This window comes from Oncorhynchus mykiss, chromosome 1, assembly GCF_013265735.2.
Source record: "Oncorhynchus mykiss isolate Arlee chromosome 1, USDA_OmykA_1.1, whole genome shotgun sequence".
Taxonomy (NCBI): Eukaryota; Metazoa; Chordata; class Actinopteri; order Salmoniformes; family Salmonidae; genus Oncorhynchus; species Oncorhynchus mykiss.
In genome coordinates this window covers 21,554,421-21,566,817 of record NC_048565.1, presented here as the reverse complement: position 1 = coordinate 21,566,817, position 12,397 = coordinate 21,554,421, and the positions used below count along the sequence as shown (strand labels likewise).

The 12,397-nt window shown below is 43.6% G+C and overlaps 1 protein-coding gene across 1 annotated transcript in view; it reads left to right on the top strand.

The window, feature by feature from the left end:
• Positions 1-1,094: 1,094 nt before the first annotated feature.
• LOC110507736 (midnolin) overlaps positions 1,095-12,397 on the top strand; it is a 29,842-nt gene continuing 18,539 nt past the window's right edge. Inside the window, exons 1-4 of the mRNA XM_021587980.2 lie at positions 1,095-1,404; positions 3,787-4,015; positions 5,458-5,545; positions 5,770-5,832. Of these exons, the coding sequence (XP_021443655.2) occupies positions 1,329-1,404; positions 3,787-4,015; positions 5,458-5,545; positions 5,770-5,832 (456 nt within the window). The 5' untranslated portion in view covers positions 1,095-1,328. The remainder of the gene's footprint in view (positions 1,405-3,786; positions 4,016-5,457; positions 5,546-5,769; positions 5,833-12,397) is intronic.

Here is a 12,397-nt window from a genome sequence, read left to right as displayed (position 1 = left end):
CAACTCCATATTAATGCCCATGATTTTGGAATAAGATGTTCAATGAGCAGGTGTCCACATACTTTTGGTCATGTTGTGCATCTCTCAGACTCCTCCAGCAGTGTGGTGCTTGTCTCTCATCCCCCCCTCTCTCATCCCTTCTCTCTTTCTCTCTCACCCCCCACTCCCCTCTGTCTGGTCCTGGGAGAGGCTGACTCATCATGCTGTGATGTTTGGGACTGTGACTCGTTTAGAGGCATCTCTGCAGCGTCTCTGCCTGTGGGTATGGGTTCATCATTGAAGCACTTCAGCCTCACTTGCCTCAACAAGGAAATAAGGGGCATCGGGTTTATCAAATCATTCTGTTTCAAACTATATTGGCATCTTTGTAAAGTGTGCTACCATGATGACACATGACACAAATGAATATAACTACTTATAATGTAACATTACTATCTACATAGCGATTTACTGTATCACATCTACTTGTGGACTTCAGGTAAGGGTTTATTGATAAGTTTGCACACAAACTGACATGTACAATACTTGGTCTTTGCCTACCACATGAACAATGAATCACTTGTATTAATGTGTAATAACTGTCAAGGTATGATTCCTGGCATAGGATTGTCATTGTTTGAGGAACAACCTGGAAGTCATCAACTGCAGAACTGGTCCCTTGCCAAATAAACCTTTATTTATATCCAGGTAGGCTGTATCCATGCATTGTGTTGTCCTGCACTGGTTGCCTAGCGATGTTTTTTTTTCTTTCTGTCGTCAGTGGAAGGTTACACCCCCTCCTGAAATCGCTACTTCGTTTACTTCTTGTTAAGGTCGTAACTCAGTTGAATATGATTTATGTTTTTGTTCTTCGGGATAAAAGTCCTTACCCTTGTTTAGACTACAATAGATGCGCAATCACAGACACTACAAATGATTTAAAGCTTTGCCCAAATGCATTATTTCCAACGGTGTGGAAAACGAATTAGGCAGCAGATCTTGGAAACGAACTCTCACGCGAGGAAGAATTCCGTGGCTACCTTAAATGGCAACCTGACATAGCAAGAACCGTAGTCTACTCTCCACCCATAACTGAGAGGGCTCGTTTAAAAGGTCTCTCGCCTCCCGAATTGCACTTGTAATACGAAAGACACTGGGGGGTAAACGTCATACAGGCATTTTAGGACAACTGGATCTCAAGCAGTGAGCAAGAGGAGTACAGAGCCTGTTCTTACTCCTACAGTCGAGACGCACACATTTGTCTGCGAATTTACTGTCACAGTGGATAGCCTACTGACCTATCTGGATATAGCCTACTTCAGTATTTCTCATAGTTTAGGAAGATTTACATGCCAAAGCTGGGGAAACGTGTTGGAAAAACCCAAGCTTTATCGCAAAGCTTTAAAGTTCTCGCCACAATAATTGGTAAGTTACATTCAAACGTTGGACTCATGTCAAACCTAAGAGTAGTCTTAGTGAATATTTGATAACTATGTACATTGATGATTCTAAAGTTTTAATAGCCTACCTGTGAATTAAGGTTAGAAATTTGAGTGGGTTAGATTTGGACATATAACTTATCTTTGTTATGTTTATAAAAGGCTACCTATTTGATAGCGGACATTGATACATTGTCTCAACGTTTGTTTTGGTTACATGCATTGCATTCTAAGAGTTTCTAAACTATGCATCTACATGTAGCCAATTGACTTAATAATGAAATTGATATTGTCAATGGAATTGGTGTTATCTGCAGACAGTGAATGTGCTGTTTTTTATTGATGACAGCACGCATCCATATGTTATGCAATTATAAACCGAGAACACAGTCTAGCCTACCTTCTATATAGATGCCAAGTGCAGAGTCTGTGATATCATATCCTTATCCAGACTACAGATTACAGTCAGCTGCAGCTGTACTCAGAGGGAAATTCCCGGTAGGCTAGCCTACTTTTCATTCGAAATGTGTTATAAACATTTTCTACAACAAATAGACAAGTAAAGGCTCCCCGAGTGCCTCCATTGACCACTGGATGGCGAGCGAGTATCTTGTTTTTCCCAAGCTCCTATCATAAACTCTGTCAACATTTGCTCTATATGGAAAACATATTTCGCACTTTACTATGTAGGCTACGATATTTACAATAGTCAAAGCGACCCGTTTTAAACTTTTCTCTTAAAGCTATGTAGCCCGTGAGTCGGTCAAATTGAGCTTTTTCAGGATCGGCTTAAAACTGGGGTTGGAGACAGTTATTTTAAGTAAACTGATGATATTTAGGGGTTGACAGGTATGACAGTTACCCAAGTAGGGTATGTGAGTTTATGTTGCAGAAGAAATAGTATGTGCATTCAGAGAAGTCAGTGGATAAACATGGGGATAGTGTCGAACTGAGTAGCCAATATTGCCACTTTTTCTTATAACGCTGATTGTAGGAATTGCATGACGTAGGAACCGAACCCTGTATATCTCCAGTGTACATTCTATCCCGAGAACATCTCAAAGAGCTGATGAAGAACCGCACTTCATGAAGGGAATACCCCATCTAATGCGTAATTTGCTTACCGTGCGCGATTACTTTAATGGTTTTGGATGCAGCCAGTCGAAGGAAGGAGATGACGTCAGCACTGTACTATTAGTAATGACGATGATACCCAACGTGTGTAACCTGAAGTTGCGCAACATTGTATAGTACATTTCGTGACATAGTTATAGGAAATGGACAATGTGGCAATTTAAGTGCATTGTGCAACCTACGTGCATTGTTGCCATTGTAGCCTGCATAACCTAGAATAAAACATAGTCCTAAATTTAAAAGCCTACCCACATACATTATCTATGTAAGAATATGAGGTAGGATGTTTTCATTAATGCAGTCTTCCGTATTGGATTTGAAATTCCACCACATATAGAGTTATCTTCTGTGACTAATATATTAGAATGGCTAAAGTTGCCTGAGTGCTGGAACGATCCTAATGCTTGACGCGCCAAGGCCTGGCCCCCTTCAAGCCGATTGGTTATTTGTGACAAAATGGTGTGGGAGAGAAAATGGGAGGCATCTGTTCACCACGTGGGTGTAAATCTACTTTTGCCATTGGCTTAGATCAACAGCGTCTTCGATAACTTCTCTTGTGATTGGGTAGAATGCCTGCGGACTGTGAGTGTATTTTTTTATCGTTGTGGAAGTGAGCTACTTTGAGACAATGTTCATAGTCGATTTTCATTCGAGCTGCTGTGGTCATGGGTGCCCAGTGGATAGCTATACAATATTAATCTAACGAGGCTTTTGCATTCTGTAGGTCTTGTATTTGGTTTCAAGGCAGCTTTCAGTCCCATGCATTTAAAACAATAATAAGGACAGAAAGCTATAGCCTGTGTTGCGCATTTTCTCTCAGAAAGGCAATAGTTATTTGCGTAGTTGATGGTCCGTGGCATATTCCCTGTGAAACAAATACTTGTATTACTGCTTGGCATTCATTCACATCTGAAGCGTTTAAAAACCTGGAACATTTGGAGTAGTCGTTGGAACCTCTCTTGAGCAAGTTGCATACACAAGAAAAGCGCAATAAAGCCTTTCTCTATAAGACTAGTTCTGGGAATATTCTCATGGTCGTATCAGAAGAGCGAGGACTCGGGTTTATTCAACCTCTCGGCATACAGAGAAAGAAAGGCACCAGGAGAGAGAGAGAGCCTCGTTCTCTCTTTTGAATGCAAGCAGTTTCTCTCTCTGAAAACAAGGGACACTGCGTAAAGGATCGGCTCTTTCTCTCCAACCCGTTCAACTCGCATTGTCTCCCCCCTGACAACAGGCTATCGAATGGACCAACATCCTAGCGCCCGGAGCTGCACCAGCCGCGGGGCTCCGTCTTGCGAGGCCGTCCCGAGTGAACCCTCCATGAATTTGTACATCCATTCCACAACCGGCACACGCTTCGAGCTCGCTCTTCCCCTGGAGGAGACTGTGGAAGGACTGAAGAGAAGACTTTCTCAGAGACTCAAAGTACCAAAAGAAAGACTCGCCCTTCTACATCAAGAAACGTGAGTAGACTACATCTATAAACGTCAGTATATCCCACTGTCATACGGTATAACATATGCATACATTATATAGTATTTACTATGTTAAAGTCCCTGATGTCTACAGGAATATTTAGCATTTATTTAAACGGTAGAACATTGTGGAGATCAAGAATTACATAGGTTGGGTATCAGCACTATATTCAAGGGAAGACGATATTGGCCAGTGCTACCAGTATTGGAATGAGGAATGGAAACGCAAACTGGTCAGTCACGGGTTGGAGCCGTAGTCTATTGATGAGGAACTTGTGGGGCATACTTGCATCGATTCCTTCAGCGTTCATTATAAATACCATTACTGATTAATTATATTTTAGAAATGATTAACAGCTAAGATTTATGCATTTGCTGAATGAAATGCATACGAGCAATGGTGCATGTTTACTTAATTTATATAGCTACCGTCTGACCATTATATTTGATCTTAAATAAATACACAATTATGCTGAGGCTTTGGGTTTAGACTCAAATTGATGCTATCTATACGCAAGTGGGGTGCGCCATTGTATTCCATGGTTAGTGTTATGTGAAGGTTAGGTGAAGACGAACGCAAGGCATCCCTTTAATTTCTCCCTTTTCGTGATATATTGTTACACACAACTTTCTACAATCACCTTGCATACCAGCGAACGCATATTCACTGTTTTCTGCTCACGTTTTATTACGAGGAAACCCCCTGGAGACAATCCCAAATGAATGGAGAGAACATCATTGCAATTTTGATAATGGGAGCTTTTGAGTATATGACGATAGTTTAACAACGCTTTACAATCGTGTGTTGCACATTTTTTATTTAAAGCCAACTGAAACTGTTTTAGTCGGTTTTCAATTGAGTCGGATTTTCGTGAGTTAAATGACAATGTAAGAGCTGTGGTATGATAAGGGATGTCTTTGTCACTTGATGCAAATCGCCCTGTCGCATTGTTTTTCTTTTAAATAACAACCATCCCACATCCCCCTAGAATAATCGCCTCCAAATCAAATCATCCCCTAAACGGAGCACCTTTTTTAATCATCTCTCCAAATAGCTGAATTTAGGGCTGCTGACTCCCTTTGTTCAGCTAGAGGTGACATTTAGTTCACACTGTACAATACAGTAGGATAGGCTTTTCACAAAGCAACTCTTCCACTAGCCTACTGTCACGGTTAAGAAGAGTGACATTAAAGTGACAATGCTAGTGGTCTATGTGATTACATTATCATTCATCAACCTGAAAATGACATTCACTTTTTTCCACTTCTTTTTTTTTTTTGACTTGATGAGGTCCTGAAAAGGACCACTCAGAATGACACATGACATGGCTATCCAGTAAATAGGCGGAAGTGTTCCTAAATGCAGGAGTTAGTCAGTTAAAATGTCAGTTTGTCTATAAACTAACATGGTGTTTTTTTCTCCCCCTCAGGCGTCTGAGTTCAGGAAAACTCCAGGACCTAGGGATATCTGATGGGAGCAAGTTAACACTTGTACCTACAGTTGAAGCAGGCTTAATGGTAAGGATAATCAGACACCTCAACAGTGTGTGTTGTGCTATAAACCCAGGTGGGTTTTTTGGCCTCAAGATAATAAAAGTGTTATTAATATCAGACAGGTTAATGTAGGTAATTAAGTATGTGTTGATCTCATCTCCTTCATATCTTTGAATGCACAAGCCTTTCTCCTTTGTCTACTAGGCTTACAAGTAAATCATGTTTTTCTCCTTGTCCTTTCTTTGAAGTCTCAAGCATCAAGACCAGAACAGTCAGTGATGCAAGCTTTGGAGAGTTTAACAGAAACTCAGGTAAGAACTCTTTCAAGTCATTTTATTTAAGTGGCCTTCATGGATAGATCATTTAGTATACCTGCTTTAGAGATCATACAATGATTACATAATTGATTTGAAATATTCCTGGTTTAATGTGAAACTTAAACAGCTTGCCCCTGGAAAAACATGGAGAATGATGTTTTAAAGTGGATGAGATCTGTTTGCATGTCAAGCTGGAGCAGTCAAAAATAGTTTTGAGAAGAGCTAACAAGAGTGAGGTTGCTGACGAACACAAGGCTCTTTCCATGTTTAATGTTAGCCTCTTAAACAAGCAAGCTGGCCACTGTGGATATTAAAACCAACACCCTCTAGTCTCCTGGCAACTTCTATGCTGTGTGTGTGTGTGTGTGTGTGTGTGTGTGTGTGTGTGTGTGTGTGTGTAAGCCCAGGCAAACCCCACCCAACATGGGCCTGATTGAGAGTTCAGTCAAACCCCCATCCGTGCAGAGCCCTGGCTGGCTCTCCCCTCACCACATAGAGCTGCCTCCACGAAGCCAACACAGATAGACTCAACTCATAAACGGAGATTAAATTGACAGATGGGCGTTTCGATCAATAGTGTCCTATAGTTCCTGGAAGCATAGAATGCATGCATGAGTACATAGTGCCCGTGAACTTGATGTACCTTTGTGGAACTGTTGAAATACAGTAAGAATATGAGTCAGTGGTGTGAGTCCCTGATATGATAAATAGTGAAAGTAGAGGGATCAGGTCTGATCTCACCTCCTCAACCTCAGAGCGGGTGAGAGAGTCGATGGCACTGACAACAGCGATGACGTACTGTCTCAGCAGCTGACTGACTCCAGGTGTGTTGTTAAGTCTGTGATGCACATAGTTGCAGTAAAAATATGTTTCTAATGTTAGATAAGACCTTGACATAAAATGGACCAGTAGCACACCTATATTTGGGGGTTGTGTGAATGTGTTTTTGAAGTAGCAAGTTTTACTTCCTACTAACGTCAAGATAATGAAGTTTGAGGACAGGAAACACATACGGGTAAAATACATAGCAGCAAGTCAAAACCTCAGTGTGGCTTCTCTCCCGCTGATATTTTTCACTGGAAATCCTGGCGTTAGTGCGTGTGTGAGCTCAGCCCCTAGCCTGCCTGCACACAGCACAGTGGTGACGACAGATGAGTGAGTGTGTTTGTGTGTGTGTGCGTGGGCGGGTGGGAGTTGGGTGTGCTGGAATCACGCCTTTCTCATCATGCGGTACGCCCTCGCTGGGCGGCCCACACTGACTGCTGTTTCCACTAGTCAAGGCTTTCCCATAATTCAACAGTGACAACCTCAAACAGTCTCTACCCTGACTTGCCTCAGCTCTGTATTCAGGGAGGGGGGGGGGGGGGGGGGGGCAGGCAGGCAGGCAACAGGCAAGGGCATATACAGCAGTTAAGACCTATAGTCATTTTGAGTCACTTTGGTATGACTTCCTCCTTCATCAAGCGCGCCTCTTGTCTCCAAGACTTTACTCTAAGAATGTGAGCTGGTGGAACTATTGCCTGGTAAGTCATTCAATGGGCTCATATGCACAGACAAGAATGAAAGCCCAGTAAAATAAGAATGCCAGTATAAACCTGATTTGATGTGTTTCTATCAGGGAGAATTGATTCCTGCTTTATAATTCATGAGGTGGAATGGGACGATATAGATTGGGGAGAGATTACAGATACCGGGTAAGATTAAAAAATAGGAACACAAGCTTTCCCATTCGCTTCCTCCAACTTGGGGGCTATCAAAAATCAATCAATGCACTGAGCTCTTAGAAGTGTCTGATAGATTAACAGATACCCCCCGCATTCCAAAATAGCCAGGCTAGTGGCTGGCTGGTAACATTCGGGAAAATTGGTAGCTTAAGCTTCTCCCTACCTCACCCTCCTCCCTCCCCCCAAATATGTGTGGTCTGGTCAGGGTTGGAGATCAGGTAATGTGCCAGGAAGTCTAGTGTGTTCATAGAAGCCCAGCTTATAATGGTTCTAGTCTGCTTCTGGAGGAGTACTCAGATCGCTGCCCAGTCAGGTGGCTTCCCGGGAGAGATCTATTTCAGACTTCGCGGAGCAGGAAAGAAAGTGTTTCATGGAAAGGGAGGCCAATTATCGGAACTCATCAATGGCCCTATCATTTGAATGTGCTGTGGTTTGCAAGTCTTGTTCTCTGCCCAGTGCCTGCCTGCTGCCTGCAGTCGACTGTATGTCCTGCTGTATTTTGGCTCCCTTAATTCCTCTGCTTGACTTCCCAGGCAAATTTTCTCCTGACTTCTAAGCTCCATTAAGCCACCACCTCCTGAAAGTCCATCAAGACTGGGCTGGTTTTTCACCCTCTGTCTGCCCGAGATAGGCTTAGGTTGAGCTGAGCCTGGGATTGCGTCTCTGTGGAGCAAACTGTATTTAAGAGGCTTTCTTCTGTTGATGGAAGAATGAGAAAATGCCCCTTCGAGCTTGGACTCAGACAGAGTATAGTGATGTAATGTCTGTGTATGAGAAATATGGTATGTCGATGAAGAGTAATGTTTACCATGGCTGGTTATAGTCAGCTTCATTAGCTGCTATTGCTTGATGTTGTTTTAGTTTGGAAAATAAGGATTGTCCAGTCTTTTGTATGTTATAGTGAGTGTTTGCTCATTGATGCTTGTATGAAACCAAGCCGCATAACCTAACCATCCCCCACACGGCCCTTCCCCCACCTCACCCTTTTGTTCCACTTTTAAAGCATAAACCCCAGTCAAATCCACAAAACCTGCCTAGCTAACCGACCCTCCAATACAAAACAATGGCCGAGAGTCAAGCTTTAGGTTTAGGTCTCCCCGATGACTGTTTTCCACATAGGCTGGAGCCAATTGAGTGAAACAGTGCTACGAGGCTATTTCAAAATCAATGTGTAGCCCAGCTGGAAGGATAGGAGGGAGGAGAAGATTGCCATGTTGTCCTGGAGGAAGTACATATATTGTCTTTGGGGAGGCGGTGTCTTGGCCAGGTCCCTGAGGAGTACATTCTTACATTTCTGTTCTACGTTTTCTCACCTCCTCCTCCCAACACCCTCCTCCACCAGCCAACACTGGTCTCTGAATAAGACCCAGAATTGTTATTGTGTCTGAAAACGGACAGATGCAAATAGTGGGATCTAACAATATGAGTCACCTCTGGGTCACCCCTCTTGTCATTTCCAGTCACTGCACTCCCCCAGGGAGCATGGCGGGCCGGGCCAGACAGGGGGAATGCAGGTCTGGAGGGAGGTATAGATGGCCTTGCTGAGTCACACCATTCGTTTTAAGGTGTTGCGGCGTGTTGTGTACAGGTTGTTCTGAACCACAGAGGGAGGATGTTTGGAATGACAGGAGGGACTCAAAGATAAGGACGATGGGCAGAAGGAGTGTGGGTGATAAGGAGGAGGAGGGGAAAGGTCACCAGGAGGTAGAGGAGTGTTCTGTGTGTTGGTGGTGGAGCGTTGCTATCGCAGGTTGCTCTGTCTGATAAGGCCTTGTCCTGTCACAGCTCTATTAACTATATGGTTCATTCATGTTATAGTCATATTTTACTGTTCTTTTCTAGATAAGATATTAGAAGTACATCATACAATGTGTGTGATGTGCTCGTGCGTGTGTGTGTGCACATGTGAATGTGTCTGTTTGGGCCTGTGTGTGTACGATACTGCTCAATGCAATTGGTCAATATGTTTATTTTTCCAGACCCCTGCCCAATACTCACCTTATCAAGATGGTAGTTAATCAGCCAGTCAGACACCACTGGAAATCATTGTTCTTTAATTGTATTGAGGATTCGGGAGTGGATGGAATTGAAAAATGATTGAGTCACCATGTCAATATGAGAGCATCAGCCCATCTATAAAACCAGCCTGTTGTCTTCCTACTTCAAATCCACTTTTTTTTTTATTTAGGCAGTAGTCTTGCCCTTTAAATTGTAATTTCTCCTCGTAAATGAAGGCTATTAATTCAGAGCTGAATGTATAAATCTAATTGTATATTGACTGATTGAAAGACAATAGTGAAAAGAGGGACTATTTGTTTCTGTGCCCTATAAATCCTAGCCTGACAACGCATTAATAAGCTGGTGGAGTGTGCACCTGTGTAATCTCTTTGTGATTCAGACAGGCACATAGAGGAGGGGTATCAACGTGTGTTTGAGAAATGGGGGAGATGGATTTTCTGATATTTTCTTTGTCCTATTGTGTGTGTGCATTTTTGTGTGCGTGTGTGTGTGTGTGTTCCTGTATGTGGGAGACAGTAAGAGCGAAAGAGCTCTTGAGCGTGTGTCCAGTGAAAATATTCTGTTGTGTGTGTATTATGTTGTGACGATCATTGTTTTTCATCGGCTGGCCACCTTTGTGCTTCAAGTGCTCCTGCAGCTTGGTGATCGTGACTGATTGGGCTAGTGTCTGGGAGGCGGTCGAGGCCATGAATATCTTGTTAGATAAAACAGATAGCCCAGATAGCCCATCTCCCTGTGTGCAAAGAATACACACAAACCCTATCGGCTACCACATCTCAGCGCTGTGGAAAAATAACGAATGGGGTTTCAATCTACTCCAAATGTTGTTTTATTCATCTGCACTCCTTTCATTTCTCTGTCCTGTTGTAGAGCCAGCATGTGGTTAAGTCTGGCCCTCGTTCTCTCTCTGTCTCCCCCTCTTATCACAGAGACTAGGTCGTAATGTATTCATCAGTTGGAATCATAGGCCTTGTGCATTGGTGTTGCACCATCTTTGACCGCCCAGAGAATGGAGAAAGTGTGTATGAGAGACGGACGCATTCGCAATAGCAGCAGGTGCTGTGATACAGCAAGGCGAGCGAATAGACTCAGTTTTTAAGTGTATTGCTTTGCGTCTGTTGCCTTAGAACCTTCAAAGCCATTGTGGTTGACTGGAAACAGAGGTAATGTAGAGGGCTGGAGGGATGGAGTGGGGGTGGAGGGCTAGATCCAGGAACCTGATCATTATGCCATTCTGTCACTTTTTTTTCACCCAGCTCATCAAATTCACTGATGGCCAGCTGTCTTTCTGTTTCTCATTCGCCCTCTTTGCTTTCTGTTTCCAATCAGGCACTATTACAGACGGCTATCTCTCCAATGATGGGGTCTTTTGAAGATGGGGCCTGCTTTTAGGATTTGGGGCATGGTGCAGGTGCCATAGATTTCTTTTCTTATCTTTTGAGAATCATGGTATTGCTTCTTAACCCAGCGCTAATCTGCACAAACAGCATATCAATTGTTTCCCAGTTTGATCAACACATCTAGGTCGATAGGTGAGTTAATAAACTGGTTTCTGAATTTCACCTCTCCCCTTCCCTCCTTCACATTGCTGTTTGATAGGTTGACCAGGAGCTTCTCAGCCGTAATGCAGCTGAAGGAGAAGGGTGATTCCTTCGCTTGAACCCTCCCACAGATCCCTGCCCTCTCTCTGGTCTCTGACGCAAACTCTGCTCAGTTGTTCATGAATGTCAGCTCAGTCCTGTTCCCAACCCCCCCCCCCCCCCCCTCCCCACACACACACACACACACTTCTCTCTGCCTGTCTCTCAGTAAACTTAGTGTGCAAAGGACAAACGCCTGCAAATGAGTTCCTTGAACCACAGGGACCCCAATAACTAAACCGGTCAGCCCCAGAGGTGGAGGAAGAAAAGAGAAAAGCATCCAGAAGTACACTCTCTGAATATTTCATCATCACCTCTCTGACACCCCCACCCCCCTTCTACATCCTCTCTTTTCCCTCATCCCCCCATGCATCCCTCCTCCCCGGTCTCTGCTTATCATATTCTCCCTTCTCTGCGTAGCAACCAAAGCCTGCTGCTACAGCTACACAAAATGCCACCCAGTCGCTACTCTCGCAACAACAAAACAAAATGGCAGATAGAGCAAGATGGTGGGAGGTCAGGTTGAACTGAACAGAGAACTGGGTGTTGTTCATATAGTGCTATTGTTCCTTCTCAAACACCCAATTAGCTGATAGGCTATCATTGACTTATCACAGCACTGTCTATGAAATGTACCGATCAGAGTACACTTTTTGTCAGACAAATGGACAACTGGTTTGTCCTCGCTCTTCGCTCTGCATACCATTCTCACTGCGTCAGGACAATAGGAACAATGAGGAGGCCATTCCTTTCTGTCTAAACATAACAAAACTGGGGCCCTAGCTCACTGTCATTCTCTTCTACTGGAGCTGTCCTGACTGACAGGAGCGACTGTCTTCCTAGGGCTTAGGAATTTGTAAAGACACCAAGGAGGTTAAAGGCTCAAAGACTCTGAGAGAGGCTCTTTGTCTGCTTTGTTCTAGAAGTCCTATATGTTTTTGTTCCTGACATCAATGTAATACTGACTTGTTTCAGGAGAGCAGAAAAGCGTGTACGGACAGGTTTTCTTGGTAGTGATACGCTATCTGAGACATGGATGTTTTTACATGATGGTTTGAACAGCCTCTCCTGCAACATGTACCCACTGGCTGTTAACTGTTAGTGTTACCTCCCATCTCTCCGAAGACTGATCTATTTCAGGTGTTCCAGTCCACAGCCTCTGGCTCCACCCCCGGC